This window comes from Anabrus simplex, chromosome 7, assembly GCF_040414725.1.
Source record: "Anabrus simplex isolate iqAnaSimp1 chromosome 7, ASM4041472v1, whole genome shotgun sequence".
NCBI lineage: Eukaryota > Metazoa > Arthropoda > Insecta > Orthoptera > Tettigoniidae > Anabrus > Anabrus simplex.
The window spans coordinates 114,363,648-114,384,845 of NC_090271.1; the positions used below are offsets into that span (position 1 = coordinate 114,363,648).

The 21,198-nt window shown below is 42.6% G+C and overlaps 1 protein-coding gene across 2 annotated transcripts in view; it reads right to left on the bottom strand.

The window, feature by feature from the left end:
- The window catches only part of tim (timeless), a 275,654-nt gene that overhangs the window by 122,415 nt on the left and 132,041 nt on the right, over positions 1 to 21,198 (bottom strand). For both annotated transcript variants that reach the window (XM_067151261.2, XM_068228504.1), the window contains exons 3-5: positions 15,247 to 15,359; positions 12,355 to 12,449; positions 12,191 to 12,252 (exon numbers count right to left, since the gene is read on the bottom strand). In XM_067151261.2, coding sequence (XP_067007362.2) covers positions 12,191 to 12,252; positions 12,355 to 12,449; positions 15,247 to 15,346 — 257 coding nt within the window. In that variant the 5' untranslated portion in view covers positions 15,347 to 15,359. The remainder of the gene's footprint in view (positions 1 to 12,190; positions 12,253 to 12,354; positions 12,450 to 15,246; positions 15,360 to 21,198) is intronic.

Sequence of the window (21,198 nt, forward strand, 5' to 3'; positions counted from 1 at the left end):
CTAGCCGTAAGTCTACCCTGCGTTACCAACGACTAGATACTTGGTTGACAGATCCAAACCATCATTTTCACTCGAAACCATGATTCGGCCTTAAAACAAGTGGAGATCCGCAAGGTTCTAGGTTCGTAAGCAAGCAACACGGTATCATTAGAATAGCGAATGTTGTTCACGTATCCCCATTTATCCTTGATGCCAATGTTAATGTGTGAAAGGGCCACTGTAAAAATTATTTCCGACTAAATATTAAACAACATTAGGGACAACACACAACCCTGACGCACGTCTCTACGAATCTTGACCTGTTCGGCCATATGCCGTTCAAATCTGACCAATACTATCCGATGCCAGTGAAGGTTGATGATTATTCCGAAATCTGCGTCGCCTAAGCCTACTCTCTGCAGTGTAGCGATCATTTAGTCTTCTTGACATCGGTCGAAAGCTCTTGAACATAATCAAAGAAACATGCATGCACGTCACATTTGTATCTACACTTTGTGCGTGTACTTGCATTTTACAGTTTAAATATTAAACATCATTTGGACCAGTTTTATTCATTTATAAGACTGTATACATTTTCATTAAATGTAGTTATTTGGCAATTATAACTGTATGTTGCCAACGATTTATTGTTGAAGAAATTGTATCAAAACTATTATACACTGACTGACAGAGCAAATGCAACACCAAGAAGGAGTGGTTCGAAAGGGATGAAAGTTGGGGAAAAAACAGAGACGGCACGGACGAATAATTGATGTTTATTTCAAACCGATATGCAGGTTACACAATGCGCACGGCATCGACTCAGTAGGATGTAGGACCACCGCGAGTGGCGATGCACGCAGAAACACGTCGAGGTACAGAGTCAATAAGAGTGCGGATGGTGTCCTGAGGGATGGTTCTCCATTCTCTGTCAACCATTTGCCACAGTTGGTCGTCCGTACGAGGCTGGGGCAGAGTTTGCAAATGGCGTCCAATGAGATCCCACACGTGTTCGATTGGTGAGAGATCCGGAGAGTACGCTGGCCACGGAAGCATCTGTACACCTCGTAGAGCCTGTTGGGAGATGCGAGCAGTGTGTGGGCGGGCATTATCCTGCTGAAACAGAGCATTGGGCAGCCCCTGAAGGTACGGGAGTGCCACCGGCCGCAGCACATGCTGCACGTAGCGGTGGGCATTTAACGTGCCTTGAATACGCACTAGAGGTGACGTGGAATCATACGCAATAGCGCCCCAAACCATGATGCCGCGTTGTCTAGCGGTAGGGCGCTCCACAGTTACTGCCGGATTTGACCTTTCTCCACGCCGACGCCACACTCGTCTGCGGTGACTATCACTGACAGAACAGAAGCGTGACTCATCGGAGAACACGACGTTCCGCCATTCCCTCATCCAAGTCGCTCTAGCCCGGCACCATGCCAGACGTGCACGTCTATGCTGTGGAGTCAATGGTAGTCTTCTGAGCGGACGCCGGGAGTGCAGGCCTCCTTCAACCAATCGACGGGAAATTGTTCTGGTCGATATTGGAACAGCCAGGGTGTCTTGCACATGCTGAAGAATGGCGGTTGACGTGGCGTGCGGGGCTGCCACCGCTTGGCGGCGGATGCGCCGATCCTCGCGTGCTGACGTCACTCGGGCTGCGCCTAGACCCCTCGCACGTGCCACATGTCCCTGCGCCAACCATCTTCGCCACAGGCGCTGCACCGTGGACACATCCCTATGGGTATCGGCTGCGATTTGACGAAGCGACCAACCTGCCCTTCTCAGCCCGATCACCATACCCCTCGTAAAGTCGTCTGTCTGCTGGAAATGCCTCCGTTGACGGCGGCCTGGCATTCTTAGCTATACACGTGTCCTGTGGCACACGACAACACGTTCTACAATGACTGTCGGCTGAGAAATCACGGTACGAAGTGGGCCATTCGCCAACGCCGTGTCCCATTTATCGTTCGCTACGTGCGCAGCACAGCGGCGCATTTCACATCATGAGCATAAAGTTCTGACCACTCCTTCTTGGTGTTGCATTTGCTCTGTCAGTCAGTGTACATATAAAAAATGTATATCACCCCATGTGTGTCATTTAACTATGTAACAATCTTGGCATGTCCAATGCTGGCCGGAAAGACGACCCTTAGGATTCAAAACTGCAGGAACCCCAACCCAAAGGACAGTGTTTCAGTTGAATGTGTAGCACTTAAGCACTAGTGTTGTAAGCAGTGTAGCGAGTGTCTAGCTCTAGGATGTCACGACGTACAATATCGACATGTGAACGTGTACTCATGTCAAGAAGGGTGGTAAACAAGCACAGCATAAACACATTATGTACCGAGCGAGTGACTCTGTGGTTTGAATCACGTAGCTGTCAGCTTGCATTCTGGAGATAGTGGGTTCGAACACCACTGAAAATCGTTTTCAGTGGCTTCCCATTTTCACACCAGGCAAATGCTGGAGCTGTACCTTAATTAAGGCTACGGTCGCTCCTTCCTGCTCCTACATCTTTTCTATCCCATCGTTGCCGTAAAACCTTTCTGTGTCGTTGCGACGTAAAGCAAAATTGTACAAAAAAAAAAAAAATCACATTATGTCAAGAAGGATGGTCAACAAGGTCGACGCGTGGTCCTTAATCAAAGTGATGTGGTTTGAACATGGAAGCGGTACAGGGAGACAGGAACTGTTGATAACTTGCCTCGAACAGGTCAATCAATACTAATCTGCATTTAGGACAGTCGCCCAGGTGGCAGATTCCCTATCTGTTGTTTTCCTAGCCTTTTCTTAAATGATTTCAAAGAAATTGGAAATTTATTGAACTTCTCCCTTGATAAGTTATTCCAATCCCTAACTCCCCTTCCTATAAATAAATATTTGCGCCAAGTTGTCCTCTTGAATTCAAAATTTATCTTCATATTGTGGTCTTTCCTACTTTTAAAGACGCCACTCAAACTTATTCGTCTACTAATGTCATTCCACGCATCTTTCCGCTGGCAGCTCGGAACATACCACTTATGTGTAGGGTGCTAAATAGTTTATAGGCCTATGTCACCTATTCAATACATTAGAAATTTTAAAAATTTAGGAATTTATCATTATCACTTGCAACATACCAGTTATCATATAGATTCTGATTCCCATAGAGAATCTGAAATATTTGTTCCGAGTGAGTAAATTTATAATACCAATATAAATGGTCCGTTATTGGACATTATACATTTTCCTCGTGTGTAAGGGCTGCCAGTCGATGACCGTTACCATTGAATTTCACTTCGGAAGGAGGAACCCTGAACACAATGCCGCCATGTTGAATAATGATCTTTGGGCAGCCACAAATCGCCGCGTTTCAACTCAAACTGTCAGAAACAGGTTGCACGACTTCATTCTCGAGGCTCATGGCGAGGCCCAGCTCTCAAACCTAGACATCATTGGGGGACATTAGAGACAGATCCAACATTATGCTGAATGATCTGTTCAGAATTGACATAAAGTCCTTTTCAGCGATGAGTGCCGCATAAACATTGTTCTTCATGATCGTCGACTACGTATTTGGAGGCAATCTGGCCAGGCTTCACGTCTCAGACACACTGTCCAGCACGTGCAACAGGTGATGGTGGCCTGATGTTTTGGGGTGCCATTATGTGGGGCCACCGTTCGCCAATCCTAGACATGCAGACTAATGTCACGGCTGTACGATACAGGAACGACAGCCTCCGACCCATAGTGACACCATACCGCCAGCATTTTGGAAGATAATTTGTATAAATGGATGATAATGCGCACATCCATCGTGCAGTTCTCGTTAATGACTTCCTTCGTGATCTCGGTATCGCTCGACTAGAGTGGCCACCGTGTTTTCCGGACGTGAACTCTATCGAACATGCTAGGGATATATTAAAGAAGGCTGTTTATAGACGTCAAGACCCACCAACCACTCTGAGATCTACGCCGAATCACCACTGAGGAGTGGGACAATTTGGACCTTGATGAACTAGTGGAAACCATGCCAAGACGAGTTCAGATATGCATCAAAGCAAGGGGGCGTGTTACTCGCTATTAAAGCTACTGGTGTGTGTGCTGTATTCAGTAACTCAAAATGAGAAAGCAGATCTGTATTGTTATAGAGGCTCTCATTTGTTGTTTTGTTAGATCAGGGCCTCTCAAACGCTCAAAATCTCACGCGTGCATATCGAGGCGCAGAGACTCCGTGCACTGTGCATCGTTCCGACTCGGCTCAACTCGGCTTGACTCGGATGGTGTAGTGCGCTCAGAGCGACGAAGCGTTCTGTGATAGACGGCTTGTTTATCAATGAAATAGATAAGCGCAAGACAACGACATAATAATGGAGCAACCTGTTTCAAAGAAAGCAAAGACTTCCGAAAGTCCATTTCAATCGAACTGGGAACTTTCGTATATCTTTGTCAGTCGTGGCGATAAAGCCAAATGCTTAATCCGTGGGACAATAATTATGTGATAAGTTAATAAAAAGATCTATTTTCCAATACAAAGGCTTTGCTCAAATTCTACGAGAAATTGTTGAAGGAAGATTTTCCTAAGCTGCATTGAGAAGCAGCTAATATTATTTCTATGTTTGGTTCCACATGCATACGTGAAAGGAACTTTTTTCCAGCTTTGACTTGTACGAAAACTAGATTGTGTGCGAGTAGGCCTATTTCTAACTGTGATTTAAAGAAGGCTCTCAAACTGCTGTCAGCCGGTCCCTTGTTCCATGCATAACTCGTATCATTGCAAAGATAAAGGAAAAGAAGAGCTAGAGAAGATAAATTGTCTGCTCAAACCAAATTGAAAGAAGAGTGTTTTAACACTGGAAACGTTGTCCCATACAACAGTGTCACCGCTCACCGCACATAAACATTTCGCAGTGAGGGGAAGATCAGCGGGGAAGGTGGAGAAGGCGAAGACAGGCCGAACGGGTGAGACAGGTGTAGGGGAAGTGGAGTGGGAGTTTGCACTCTGGTCAACCTAGTGAAGTCGTCTCCTGCACTTTGCGCCCGTGCACCGCACGGCGCATGCACTCAGAGGCCCTGTGTTAGATAATAAATGACGCTGCTATGGTACAGACGTGCGCATTAATGGTGTCCCGACATAAACAATCAACACTGCCCCACTCCAGTTCTGAAAGGTGGGGGGGGGGAGAGAAGGGGTAGTGTTGAAGGCCACTCCAGCACAAAACAAGAGGGAAGGGAGTGAAGGGGTAGTGCCGAAGGCACAATGTAGTGATGGGCAGTCTGAGACGAGGTCTCGAGATTTCTCGGGATTTCTCGAGACTAGCGCAGGCATTATTTCTCGCGAGAAATTTCGAGAAATCTCGAGAGCGTTGTCCCCACAATGTGCGGCGAGCAGCGTGTCGTAGGCCTGCAGGTAGTCGGAGCTGAACGTTGTTTGTTCCGAATATGCGAATAACCCACGGGCCTTCTCATTTTCGTAATTACGTGTCAACAAGCGACTAGGGCGTTCGTTTATACAGAGGTCTATTTTGACGAAGTATAACATAATTATAAAGGATACGCATTCGGGCATTGTATGCACTGGTAGGTACACGAATGAGTGGTTTAAGTACAGAACCTGACGGCTACTAGGTACACGTAACTGGATAGGCCTACTAGAGGCGTGCATTATTCGAACTCGAGACGAGGCAAGATGCGCCTTGCTGCATATGCAACCACCATTACGCACGAGTGGAATGTGCAATCTAAATTGCTATGGAGTATTCGCGTCATAATTAGGTAGGTACTTCGATGACAGTGCAATGTCGAACTGTACGCGACAAATTGAAGACGATGTCCGAAACGCAACGTAAGTCGTGGATGTCGGTTATTTTTAAGAGATGTCACATAGCACAGCCCACTGTGTTGCTTATTCAAAAGAAGTAAAATACATCGGCAGAAATACTTCTGGGATGATCCGGCACTTACAAACGCATAATATCAATGAAGACCGGGCGAGTTGGCCGTGCGCGTAGAGGCGCGCGGCTGTGAGTTTGCATCCGGGAGATAGTAGGTTGAATCCCACTATCGGCAGCCCTGAAGATTGTTTTCCTTGGTTTCCCATTTTCACACCAGGCAAATGCTGGGGCTGTACCTTAATTAAGGCCACGGCCGCTTCCTTCCAACTCCTAGGCCTTTCCTATCTCATCGTCGCCATAAGACCTATCTGTGTCCCTAGAAATGCCCCTAGAAAAAATCAATGAAGAGGAATCGTCACAGAACACCTCTGGCCCGGTCTGAATCACAAGAAACTACCCTTCCGACAACGATTGTGAGGCATCCAGGTAGGATTACATCCTAATAACAATTATTAACAAATTATAGGGGTTATTCAGCTAAGATGTCCACCTGACATAACTCGTGAACAGTTTAAGATACTGGCATTCTGTATTCACTTTCGTTAATGGTAAGGAGCTCGTAGTTCAACATGCAGTGCTTTCATAGGATTTTGATAAAATTTATCGTCACACACGTTTCCATGTGAGAACTGCTGATGATAACTATCAAGCTTACACTCGTAGTTACTGGGACGTCGCACAGCTCGCAGCACTCGAGAATCGGTCTCGAGAGCGTTGCCCATCACCCCTGTTACACGTTCCACTCCTGTGTAATGGGGGTTGTATATGTAGCAAAGCACATCTTCCCCGTCTCAGGTTCGAATAATGCACGCCTCTAGTATCCTAGTAGGTGTACATCCTATCTACAGTTATTCACAAAGTATGCATTGTTATTCACTTAAGATGTCTACCCCAAATAAGTCGTGAACAGTTTAAGATATTGACATTCTGTTTCCACTTTAGTTAATGGTATTAAGGGGTTCATAGTTGAACATGCAGTACTTTTCCAGGCGTTTGACAAAATGTATTGGCTCAAGCGTTTTCATAAGAGAACGTTATTTCACGCAATAACTGCCAATGATATACTGTCAAGTTCACAGTCGTACTTACTGGTACATCGCACAGCTTGCGCTACAGGAGGATCGGTCTCGGGATTCTCGCGTGAGTCTCGAGATATGCGACGTCAGTCTCGAGAGTCTCGAGCGAGAGCGTTGCCCATCACTAGCACACTGACCCACCTTCTCGCTTAACGCATTGCTGCATGTAGGCCCGCTACTAGACTTTGTTGTGATTGAAATGGGCACAGTGGCGGATGAATTGAAGTACACCATTAGGTAACCTACTCTGATAATTACACTATCAAGAGGTAAAACAGGTTTTTAATCGAAAATTGTTTTATACTAGTTAGGAATATTTTGTAGCTGCGTTATATTGGGTCTAATTTGAAAATACCTTTTACTGGTACGTAACTTTGTTCTGGACTTTACTGAAGTTATATCATCATAATTTACCACCTCGGGTATAGAATTACGATAAATTCTATAAACAGAAACTTAATATGCTAAAATAAGATATTGATGCATAACTGTCTAAACATTTCTTTATAAAAATAACTGAAGATACATTTTACTTCTTGAGCAATAAGAAAATACATCTGAAAATAATTTAATATCATTCAAATTCAATTTTCATGAAATAGAAAGTCGTGTCTTATAATATACAACAAAAATGCTATTATTGCAACATCTCAACATAACTAATTATTATAAAATTAACACTTTTTTTTACAGAAATATCTTATCAAACACATGAACGTATCGCATCTTCCTCGAAAATAAACAAATAAATAAAATAAATGCACGGTAAAATAATAAACATAATGCACTGTCTATAGATACATAGCCGGGCTGAGTGGCTCAGACGGTTGAGGCGCTGGCCTTCTGACCCCAACTGTGAAGGTTCGATCCTGGCTCAGTCCGGTGGTATTTGAAGGTACTCAAATACGTCAGCCTCGTGTCGGTAGATTTACTGGTACGTAAAAGAACTTCTGTGGGACTAAATTCCGGCACCTCGGCCTCTCCGAAAACCGATAAAGTAGTTAGTGGGACGTAAAGCAAATAACATTATTATTATAGATATATAATTTCAAGAAAATAAAAATGGAAATATATTGAACACTTATTGTGAAATGGGTATTAAATAACTAAATACTGAATTTACAGCAAATGTAAGTGACGGGTTCCTCCTCCCTCCCAGAGTTAATCAGTTTATGTTTATGTTCCTGTTTATCACTTGCTCTAGCCGCTTGGGAATGGAATCTATTAGATGTTGGAAAAAATCTGGTTCATTCCTTAGATGCGCCCAATCTCGATGTCAGTGCATTAACAGAGCCGCCCTTGTCCTCTCCTGACCTGGAACCCACATGTTTACCATTCGTGCCCAAACATGTTCTATTACATTTAAGTCAGCCGACTTGGAAGGCCAGTCAAGCACGTGAACGTCAGAATGCTATTTGAAGAAAGCTTCGGTTACATGTGCAGTATGAACAGGGCTGTTATCCTGCACAAACCTGATAACGGGAACTTCTTCTATGGGGTAAATAGCTCGAACACTAGAAAGAACGACGCCTTCTAAAATATCCACATATTCACAAGCAGTCATATGTGGAGTGACCTCTATCAATCTCCTGGACCAGCACCACTTATCCACCCCAATACGCCACATGTAACGCGATCCGACTGATTAGTTACCTGGACAAAGGGCTTTTCATAACGCTTTCCAACTGGACGCCAGCACTTCAGCTGTTTACCTCGATCGGAGCAAAATACCTTTTCATCCAACCAAATTGTAATTTCCTATTCCTGTCGTGGAGTAACACTTTCTTGTAGTGCAAAGCCTACGCGAAGTTCTCTGTGGATAGGAAGATGTCGCCCCTTTTTCGCAGCTCGGCGATTGTAAATACCTGCCGCGTGGAGTCGGCGACTCACGGTAATTTCAATGCGGCAATCGCATTATCGATAGTTGCAAACGGAGAATTGTCCCTAGTTTGAACGATTCCAGCATCCTGTTCGGAAGTAGTTCTTTTTTTGCTATTGGCTTTACGTCGCACCAACACAGATACCAGAGGGTATCCTTCTTCACCTCGTTCTTGCCATATTTCTACCCATCTCCAAATTGTCTTGAGACTGCATGGTATTGCTTGAGCTACTGCTTGATGGACCATGTGAGCCTCCCACGTGCCAATAATACGGCTTCGATTCACCTATGATAAGATAGGGGCCATCTTACAATGTTTATAACGAAATGTGGGGCGGAATACACACACTGTGTATTCAGCATTACCTGTTCACTCCCTTCCCCCTCCTTCTCGGTACTGGAGTGGCCTTCATCACTATCCCTTCACTCTCTCCCCTCCTTTTCAGTACTGGAGTGGGGCAGTGTTGATTGTTCATATCGGGACACCATTAATGTGCGTGCGTGTACCTCTGAACGTGTGTCCTTGGATTTTTTGTGAAGAGTCAGGAACTCTTTGGTGCGAGGTGATGCAAAACATTTGTGATGCGTCTATAATGAACCATAATTATTCAGTCTTACAAAAAGATAATGTATAGGCCTATAACTATACGTCACAGCTACGGTGAAGTTCTGCATGCGTGCGAGTGTGTTTGTTTGTTTGTTTGTTTGTTTGTTTGTTTGTTTGTTTGTTTGTTTGTTTGTTTGTTTGTTTGTTTGTTTGTTTGTTTGTGTGTCACTCAGCTGCTGTTTTGTAGGGAGGACGGGTTCAGACACACTTTACAAGACAGTGAGTTTCGAGCACTTGTCATTTTGAATCGACCTTTGTTTATATGTTAGAGTGCGTATGGCGGAATTGACTTCATACCAATAAGACTGGTTTGCCAAGTGGCTGGTGTCGCCAATAAATGCTAATGAGGGTCTGCCAACATTAGATAAGAGAACACACTATTAGAAACTAGATGCATAGGCAAGATTCCGTGCTACTGACTGTACTTTCGACCACCCATCAGTCTTGTGATCCATAGGTCTACACTCTACCACTGATCTACACTGATCTATCTGGGAATAGTGAAGTATAAAGTTATAGACTGTTGCAGCGACTGGGTCTAGCTTGTACCTAACAATACAACCAACTCAATTTATAAGAGACTCAACTAAATGTGTCTGATGTTCATAAAGGAGTCTAAAACAGACTACAGTATAACTCGCTGTAGAACTTTCCAGCGTCTTTGTTACATCCTAGCATTACAATGTCAATAATATCCCCTCAACTCCGGCCGATGCTTTGTTCCCGAGAAAACAGTTGTTTGCGCTTCTCCGCTAGCATCTTTCATGTCGGATACACTCTAGTAACAATCCAAATATTACTTATTTACATTCACCAACAGCTCTTTCATAGCCATCCCGTTGTTTACTTCCGTCATCACGTAGCTAGAGGCCTCGTTGAAAAATCAGCGAAATGCAGGCTTGTCAGTCTTCAGTGGGGTCTGCAGAACATCTGGAGAAATTGTTGAGTAGTGAAGACATAGTTTTGGAGAAATTAAATAAATCGAAAATAAAAGTAATGGACTGCAGTCAAACGAAGTAAGATGGTGCAGGAAATATTACGTTAGAAAATTAAATCTTAAGGGAAGAAGTTGGGTAGTGGAATAACTAACGATGGCAGAAGTAAGGATGATATAAAATGCAGACTAGCACAAGTAAGATAGGCCATTCTTAAGAAAATAAATGTGTTAACTTCGAACATTGATATATTAATTAGAATGATGTTTTTTAAGACTTTATTCTGGAACGTGGCACTGTATGGCAGTAATGAAATGTCGTATGGCTTTTAGTGCCGGGATATTCCAGGACGGGTTCGGCTCGCCAGGTGCAGGTCTTTCTATTTGACGACTGTAGGCGACCTGCCTGTCGTGATGAGGATGAAATGATGATGAAGACAACACATACACCCAGCCCCCGTGCCATTGGAATTAACCAATTAAGGTTAAAATCCCCGACCCAGCCGGGAATCGAACCTGGGACCCTCTGAACCGAAGGCCAGTTACGCTGACCGTTCAGCCAACGAGTCGGACTGTATGGCAGTGAAATATGGACAGTAAAAAAATCAGAAAGAAAGAGGATAGAAGTCTTGAAACGTGGTGTTACAGAAGAATGCTGACGGTTAGATGAGTAGACCGAATCACGAATGAAGAGAGATTGAATCGAAATGGTGAGAGGAGAACAATTTTTTTGAAATGAGACCAGAAAAATCGCCCAGGACTTGTTCAGTTACTTTTTGAGGGAAGTGTAGATGGTAAGAACGGTAGGGGCAGACCAAGGTATGAATATGACAAAGAGATGAACGTAGATATAGGACTTAGTAGTTTTTTTGTTTTTTTTGCTAGGGGCTTTACGTCGCACCGACACAGATAGGTCTTATGGCGACGATGGGATAGGAAAGGACTAGGAGTTGGAAGGAAGCGGCCGTGGCCTTAAGTAAGGTACAGCCCCAGCATTTGCCTGGTGTGAAAATGGGAAACCACGGAAAACCATTTTCAGGGCTGCCGATAGTGGGATTCGAACCTACTATCTCCCGGATGCAAGCTCACAGCCGCGCGCCTCTACGCGCACGGCCAACTCGCCCGGTACTTAGTAGTTATTAAATCATTCATTTCTTAAAGGCAACCATTCGTTTCTATCTTGCGCCGCTCTTTTTATCGTCACGTAACTTCTGAATTCCATTTTTTTTTCCTAGGCTGGCCTCTTCTTTTCTTCCCTTGTACTTAGTCTGCAAATTTATGTAGTAGTTATATAGAAATGAAAAGGTTAGCACAGGATATGGTGGCATGGGGTGCTGCGTCAAACCAGTCTATGGACACCGATTACTCAACAGCAGCAGCAACAACATAACCAGCGCCCGTATTTCTCAAACGTCTCGGATCCAGTCCAGTCGTTCTCTAGAAATCATCACTATTCTACTCTGGTACAAAATTTCTGCAGGACGAAGTTCGAACACTCCAGCGTCTAATAATCTTATTGTTTTTACGTCCCACTAACTACTTATTGAAGATTTTCGGAGACGCTAAGATGCCGAAATTTTTCCCGCAGGAGTTCTTTTACATGCCAGTAAATCTACCGACACGAGACTAACGTATTTGAGCACCTTCAAATAACGCCGGACTGAGCCAGGAGCAAACCTGCCAAGTTGGGATCAGAAGGCCAGAGCCTCAACCGTCTGAGCCACTGCAAATCGTGTTGTTAACAAGATAGTATCGCTGAGATCTTTTACTATTGTCCTGAGAAGGGTCTGGAGGCAAGGGGATGAAGTAGCAACAACAACAACAACATGATAATCTTCTTACCTCACAGCTGTATCAGTTATTTGAAATTCATTTTTTACGTTGATCATCAGAGGGAGTATTTCCTACAAACAGGAAAGGCATCACAATTAGATTTACATAGATATGCAATATCACCACAAATACTTTCCACGCCGGTACTTTAACAAGGATTCTGAAATGCGTACCTTCTTTACGATCTGGGAATACCCCAGTGCTCTTCGGTAAGTTCGTAGAGTTCGATCCTCCAAAGACAGTTTATCTAAGATTTCGTTCAAGGTGTCTGCAAAAGGAAATTCAGTAATTATTAAGCTAAGGATCTGCAAGCACAAAATCAAAGTCAAATTTCCATTTAAACTATCATGTGCTTCTTTGAATAGCAAGGATATTTTGCAACCAAGCTTAACAGTTCAAAATAAGGGTATTTAAAAGGAAGGTATTTAAGAGAAGAGAATGTTGCCGGTGTCAGTACCAGTACCCAACTAAGCATTTCAGGATACCTTAGAAATGTCGATTATCAAATATGAGTAAAATAAAATGCATGCTGTGCAAATCCATATTGTATAATATAATTTTTGAGAATTAAGAAATACAACAAGCAGTTTACTGGTATGTAACAATAATAATAATAATAATAATAATAATAATAATAATAATAATAATAATAATAATAATAATAATTTCGTGTGGCTATTTCTAGCCGAGTGCAGCCATTGTAAGGCAGACCCTCCGGTGAGGGTGGGCGGCATCTGCTATGTGTAGGTAACTGCGTGTTATTGTGATGGAGCATAGTGTTAAGAGTGGTGTGTGAGTTTCAGGGATGTTGGGGAGAGCACAAACACCCAGCCCCCGGGCCATTGGAATTAACCAATGAAGGTTAAAATCCCCGCCCGGCCGGGAATCCTAAGCCGGGACCCTTGAACCGAAGGCCAGTACGGTGACCATTCAGTCAACGGCTCGGACTACTGCTCTGTGAAGTATGTTCTGTGTTTTGCAGTTTTGAATTGGTCCGGTGATACATTCCAATTGTCAAGCATATATTCTCATCATTACCTCCGTTTGGTCAATGATGAAAGTTGGCAACCTATTACGTGATGTGTTTAACTAGTTTCCTCCATTGGATCCAATCTTTTACTTCCTGGCTTGATTGATCTTCCGTTCTGTTAATTATTTTTTTCATTTGGTCTATCCATCGCATTGAGCATCTTCTACGAGATCTTCGCCCTTCAAACTTCTCCCTGAATAATAATTTTCTTCAAGTTTTCCTCTTGCCGACAAACTACACTGACCGGCAAAATTAATGGATCACTTGAATTTTCAAAGGAAAAAATATGTGAAATTGTGAAACATTTGTTTTATTATTTAAAATGATTGTAATGAAAAAATATTAAGTAATGTTATCTGCCTGTTATTGCTATCCTTAGTAACTTACATACATTTTTCATGAAAATAATCAATGTAATTAATAAAACAAGTGTTTCACAAATGAACGTGCTTTTTCCTTAGAAAATTCAAGTGATCTATTAATTTTTGCCGGTCACTATTACAATCCTGCACAGTAAAAGTTATCGCAGGATTTTAAAATATACTCCTATTTATTGGTCTTCGTGGTGGTGGGGCATGCAATGTTCCCGTTCCTTGAAATGGCACTGTTGCCGAACAGTTGTCATACAGCTGTGTGTGTCGTTGCTCCGGCTTGTCGGAACCAGGTGTTGTCAAATTGTTGTGAAAAACTAGACATGTGTAAATTGCATGCGCTGATAGAACACAGTCATGCTGCTCGATATTGAAATTACCCTGACCCTGAAATTCTCTGCGCGCGGCCTCCACAGTCCACACTGCCATTCTTGTAATATGCTTAGTCTACAAAGAACATTTTGCACACCATTCTATGCTCCACGATTATTAAATGGAGAGTTGTGTACGTCATTCAGCGCTACCTACCTCCTAGGGTTGCTATAACACGTTTAAACATTTCCTGTTCTTTTGAGTCTCACAAGGGGGCGTTCCCTACTCATCACCACCACCGATTTCGCTCAAATTTATAGAACATGCAGGGCTTGGCTAGAAATGAAAGTACCTGAAGTGGGAACTCCAGATGGCCAAGCGTATAGAAAATAAAATAAAAATATAAATGTTGACTCGGCTCTCGCACCGTATAAAGCAGTAGTTGGCATAGCGGTAAGAGCTGGGGCAGGTAATTCGATGGTCGTGGGTTCGACTCGCTGTGTGAAGACTGTTTTTTCTGTCAACTTTTATATTATTCATGTTCCAATTAAGCAAAGAGGTGAATAATTCATTTTATTTATCTATTTATTTATTTATTTATTTATTTATACGCAAAAGGCATAGAAAAGGTAAAACATTGGGATTTCATTGTCAGACTTTTTTCTTCCTGCGTCAAGAATCTATTGTTTGTGTACAGCCGCCAGGAGCAACCTTCACTTGTCAGGTGAAAACGAATCTTACAGCGAAACGACTGTTCACGTTCCCCAAGGAGGGGAGATAGCCAATAAAGGAGAAAAAAAGAAGAATTTCTGTTTGAACACGTCGGGAAATTTCGCAACTCCAAATTTTCTACAATTGTGCGTTTATTAAAAAAAATGACGTCATAAATGCCTTTTGCATATACAGTAAATAAATTAAATTAATTAAAATAAATGAATAATATAAGAATTGTGAAAAATATCCTCGACACGGGGAGTCGAACCCACGGCCGTCCAATTACTAGTCCAAGCTCTTTCCGCTACGCCAACTACTGCTCGGCGTGCGCACTAACGTAAGTGGCTTATACGGTGCGAGAGCCGCGTCAACATTTTTATTTTTATTTTTATTTTCTATACGCTTGGCCATCTGGAGTTCCCACTTTCGGTACTTTCATTTCTAGCCAAGCCCTGCATGTTCTATAAATTTGAGCGAAATCGGTGGTGACGAGTAGGGAATGCCTCCTTGTCAGTGTAGTTTGGGAGAGAAAGGTTTTGGAAGGAGGTAAAATGTTCAAGAATCCGAGTTTTACTTATATACGAATCATCATTAGTGTCCGATGTTAGGCATCTAAATACGTTACATACTGTACATACCAAGGCACTCGTTACTGACTTCGTAGGAGTCCGTAGTCTGCACTCCCAGGGAAGGGAATGCGCCATGGACGTGCGGGGGGTCGACCCCCTCCCATTCCATGTTACGAAGTAGCCTGCAACGACCAAAAAAAAAAAAAAAAAAGGTTACTATGAAATCTAGGGTAAATGAGCACAGTGCACATAATGTGAATTTACTTACAAGCTAGTGATGATAAATTCATTTTTCATTGACAAGCTTTTTAATCAAATAAGTAACAATCTCAACCATAGATGAGTTTTGTGCATGAAGAAACCTGTAGCATCCAGAACACCTTTTGGTTTGCGGAGAGCTAGATGAAGCCTGCATACTGCACTGGATGAGCTGTTTGAAGGAACTGTTAAACCTACCAAAACTACTGAACTTCGCGCTTCGCGACACGCTGCTTGTGCATTTGTTACTGTGTCTGTCTTCATCATTTTCTTTTATGTATTTTATTATCGCGACTAGTTAATTTTTAATTATGGTCATAAAGTAACTTACAAGGAAACCCTTTCTTTTGCAAGTCTCCGATCTGATTGAGATTTGGTACGACTTCGGTAGGAATATTTTATTCAGCCACAGCAAGAACGAACCCACGAACTTGGGGTCAGAAAGGCAGTGCTACCGTCTGAGCCACTCTACTCGGCCGAATAAAGAAAGCGTACGATCCTTGAAGAAGGAAGGTATCGGGTAAAGATATGAGAGGTGAGAAAGAGAAATACTTCCTCGCCACATAGGCCAAATATTATTAGAACCATGTCCGACTCGTTGGGTGAACGGTCAGCGTACTGGCCTTCGGTTCAGAGGGTCCCGGGTTCGATTCCCGGCCGGGTCGGGGATTTTAACCTTAATTGTTAATTCCAATGGCACGGGGACTGGGCGTATGTGTTGTCTTCATCATCATTTCATCCTCATCAAGACGCGCAGGTCGCCTACAGGCACCTGGCGAGCCGAACCCGTCCTGGGATATCCCGGCACTAAAAGCCATACGACATTTCATTCCATTAGAACCATAACAAAACATGAGTTAACCTACAGACGCTGAATATGAAAGATAAAGTGGAAGAGTCTAACAAAATGAACCCGGTGCAAGACTTCGCTTGGGAGCACTGCACTCTACAGTGTAACATGCTGTGAGGTTCTACGGGGAGCTTCTGACTCGTTACCGAGCGAGTTGGCCGTGCGGTTAGGGTCACTCAGCTATGAACTTACATTCGGCAGATAGTGCGTTCGAATCCCACCGCCGGCAGCGCTGAAGATAGTTTTCCATGGTTCACATTTTTACACCAGGCAACCCTTTCTTCCGTCGCCGAAATTCTCCGATGTGTTAGTGGGACGTCAGACAAGGAGCAAAATAAATAACAATCTGACATTCTTTGTGACTGCTAAGAATACATATTCTTTCCAGACTGAAGGATGTCTTATTTCCCGTCACAATACAACAAGGTAAAGGTCGATGAACAATAAAATTACATCAATGTCCTGCAAACAAGCGGTCTAGTCTCCTCCTTATCAAACTACCACTGTTCTCTAGAAAGTTGTAAGAAGCTCATTGAGACAAATGGGTAGTGACGTCAGAGCTGGTGGCACGTTGCATAACAGGGATGCCAGGAGCTTGCCGACGGCCACGTGACTATGAATGACGTCAATTGTCACCTAGAGATATCACCTGACATCTCAAATTCTCATTTTCAGTCTGCCACCGGGGCGATATCTTTGGTAGGCTGTTTTCTTTTTCAGCTACCACCATCTTTCATTTGAACCTAACAACAAAATGTCAACGAGGGAGGATGTGATTAGCCCAGTAGCTTAGCTCCCAGCTCTCTAGCCGAACGGCTGAGGTTCGAATTAGAGCCCTGCACAATCGAGTATGAAGACCATAGGTTAACTGAATACTGTAGTCCGGCTGCATAGGCAAAGCGCTGAGGTTCGAATTAGAGCCCTGCATAATCGAGTATGAAGACCATAGGTTAACTGAATACTGTAGTCCGGCTGCATAGGCAAAGCGCTAAACGTTTCTGTGAAGCAGTATTGTATTCGTATACCACAACCAAGTATGAAAGATCCGGCCAAGTGTAATGATGTTCGCTGGACGAGAAAACAACAAATGGATATTATATAATCGAGGCAACCGTCGGATTTGAGACTGATGTGACAGCCAGTTTAGGTTGACAAAGAGAAAAATAATAAATAGACCTGTATCCGGGCATTTCGCATCTTAATAAATATCACCTTAAGAACCTTGAAGTTGTAGGACTTAGGTCCAGAGCCAGAGACACGATTTCTGCAACAAACTCAGAATCAGTAACGGTGTCGTCGATGCCTTTGACATCACAGCATTAAAGGGATCAATCAGGTTACTGAGATATTATTTACGTTAATCCTGATGTTGACGCATTCAATGTGTCAAAAATCACAAACGTTTTTAAATCGTTACATTTTCCTTATTCATAACTGCTGTAGGCTATTGATCTATGAACTTCTTGTAGTATTCTGGATCATCTCGGTCACATGCATTTCAGATAAATAAATAAACAATTTAAAATAAAATTAATGTATAACACAGAAACAAAATACAACCCCAGTTCCCCGAAACTGTATTTCAGATAAATTTAGAATAAAATTAATGTAGTCCATTTTTTATTTTAAATTTAACAGAACATCGCGGAGTTACAGATTTAAAGTAGCAATTTGTTCAACCCTGTATTTCAATGACGAATTTACATATTATGTTGTTTGCAGACGTCGTTTTACCCTTTGGATTACTGTCTAAAAGCAAAATTGATGGAGAACAGACTAAGATTGAAAGAGAACTGCCTTATTTTTAGGTACCTAAATATTTTAACTTTAAATGTAATTAGGCCTAAGAGCAAACTAATACACAGAGATCGTCGCCATAAGACCTATCTGTGTCGGTGCGACGTAAAGCCCCTAGCAAAAAAAAAAATACACAGAGAGAAGAAGTTAGTCTATTAACGAGCTGTTATGACTTCGGAAAGTGGAACAAAACCTTCGGGAATCCCATCAAAAGCTACTCACTATGTCAAACTTTGACACGACTAGTAACAGCTCAGTGAGAGCTGAGGGGATACAAAGTTTTAACTCGAATTGGAAGTTAACTTGTTTGCCATTGAAGGTTGGTTATGTACATCACAAAAAAAAGTGTGTAATATCCAGGATGCAATGCAATAATAAAGTTAAAGAATTTTGTTTACTGTATCACAGATACACACAACTTGAAAATGGAAACATTTACAAACTCAAATGGGTTTCTTCAATATCTAACGCAAACAAAAAGAAAAAAAAAACGGTAATAAAGAAAAGATTATATTTTTGTATTTTTTAAAGTGAAGTTTGCCTCTTGCCTTACCAAATTAGTCACCGGGCGAGTTGGCTGTGTGGTTAGGGGCGCGCGGCTGTGAGCTTGCATCCGGGAGATAGTGGATTCGAGCTCCACTGTCGGCAGCCCTGAAAATGGTTTTCCGTGGTTTTCCATTTTCACACCAGGAAAATGCTGGGGCTGTACCTTAATTAAGGTCACGGCCGCTTCCTTCACACTCCTAGGCCTTTCCTATCCCTTCGTCGCCATAAGACTTATCTGTGACGGTGTGACGTAAAACAAATGGCAAATTAGTCGCCTTCAGGACCGTGCGGTTAAGGTCGCGTAGCTGTGAGCTTGATTCGGGAGATGGTGGGTTTGAATCTCACCGTCGGCATCTCTGAAGATAGTTTTCCGGGGTTGTCCATTTCCGCATCACGTCTTTTTAATATCCAGAACTGCACAAACTATACGTAATTGGCTGCATCGAATCGGTCGAAATGACCTTAATTGGGCAGTATGGTGTCAATTAGGCCTACGTACAGTTTGTGCAAGTATAAGGACAGTCGTTGCACTCAAGAAGTCATCTCGTAATTGTCGTGTATCTGGCCTAAGTGATATTAAGGCCACGGCCACTGCTTCTCAATCTTAGCCCGTCCCCGACCATCCGGCGCCAAAAAACTTTGGTGTGTTAGTGCTATGTTAAACCAATGAAAAAAAAACTGAAGGAGATCCCATTCCATCTGGGAAACTCTAATGGGGTCTGGGAATGTCTATGGAGGTTATGAGGTGATCAAAAATAGACGTTTTTAACTTATCCCATGCTTATACAACGCAACTCATGCCCGGTAAATAGCTGGCCAATTCATATGGCTGATAACCACCTCTCTTATGAAGTTCCTCGATCAGTGTTGCCAACTTATATTTTCAAAATACGCTAAATACTACTAAAAATCCGCTAAAATTCCGCCAAGAAATCCTATATCAAATAATGAGCAATAAAATGAGCAATAATAATAATAGTAATAATAATAATTGTTCCGAGGTATCTGTGGAACAGCAGAGGTGAAAGAAGGTGCGGGCTGGAATAGGTCTCAACTACCAAATTAAAGTTAATTTAAAACTTTAACAAAGGTTATATTTTCTTTTTAAAATCAACAAATAACAAAGTATAACAGGTACCAAGTAGCAGATCAACAATTAAGAAATTACAATTACAGTTCGTTACAAGATTTGGGCTTCGAGCCCCACACTCACAATCCTTGAGCTATAAGCCCAACTTTACCAATGTACCAAGTTCAAACAAAGGGGCAGAAAACCCCAATCATGCCAAGGAGCACTTGCTCCCAATTACCACGCTAATAATAATAATAATAATCGTATGGCCTCAGCTACCGTGTGCAGACATTTCAATTTGACGCCATCTGGCTGTCTGCTCGTCAATTTCGACGTTCCGTTTTACTCTAGGCCCTCACTAGATGGCAGACCGAGTAAACCGGATCTCTCTTGGGCGTCTATGGCTGAGATTTAATTAATTTTGTCGGGTAAACACCAAATGTGTCACCAGAGATCTTTTACATGCCGACATCGTACGACATGGAGTGTCGAATGGACTTTTTTCCGCCCTTCAAAAATCCGACTACCTCTGCCGGGTTTGAACCCGCTATCTTGGGATCCGGAGGCCGACACAAAAATCAAATTTAAGAAAGAGCAGACCTGCTCTCAAATTTCAAGCCTATCAAAGGCCACAACGAATTTCACTTCTAATTGCCCTCAAGGCACACATATAATGGTACAGGGGTACCTCGTACCCAATCTACTGGGCCTTCGCAGGAAGGAAAACAAAACGGGTTAAATAAATGGCCCAAAATACAAAATTGAATGGAGGCGATAACTTGCACTCCTACACAAGTTGTTGTCTTAAAACCTATGTGGCGCTAGGCCGATAATACAGGGGCTAATCCCAAGCTAGGGAGGTGACCCGTATGAGAAAACTTTACTACATTAAAGAAGAGAAGACTGTTATGAAAACGTAGTCACCTCCATTTCAAAATGAAGGGGAGTTCGAGAGGGTGAAGCACTCTCTATCCCCGCTTTACAGTTCAAGAAATAGTAGTTTTTACATAGACAGAAAAAGAGAATTACATTCTAAGGGAGATGGATTACATATTAAAGGTTTCGAACCTTCTCCGAGAGTTAAACTGCTGAGCTAGCAAGAAAATAAAGATGTTAACAGGCAATTACCTTGTTGAAGAACTGCTGCTTGAAGAAAGAGGCGCTTCCCGCCCCCTGCTACATATTCACACACTGAGTTAGATGTTATACTAGTGGCACCGAGACAAGAAAATCAGCAGTTTTTATACCCTCGTGGAAAATTCGAGACCTTTCAGGAATGAGTAGACACCTCCTCAATTTTATTGGATAGCTAAAAGTTACACATCAACATCGAAAAAGAAAGACACTATTGGTCAGAAACTAATTACAAAAATTAGTGATTGGTTAAATTCAAAACAGGCGGAAAGAAAGGATAACTGTTGCCAACCCACAAACCACAGAACAAAATTTAGTAAAAACAAAACTTAGGAATACAATATTTCTTCAGGAGAGTACATTC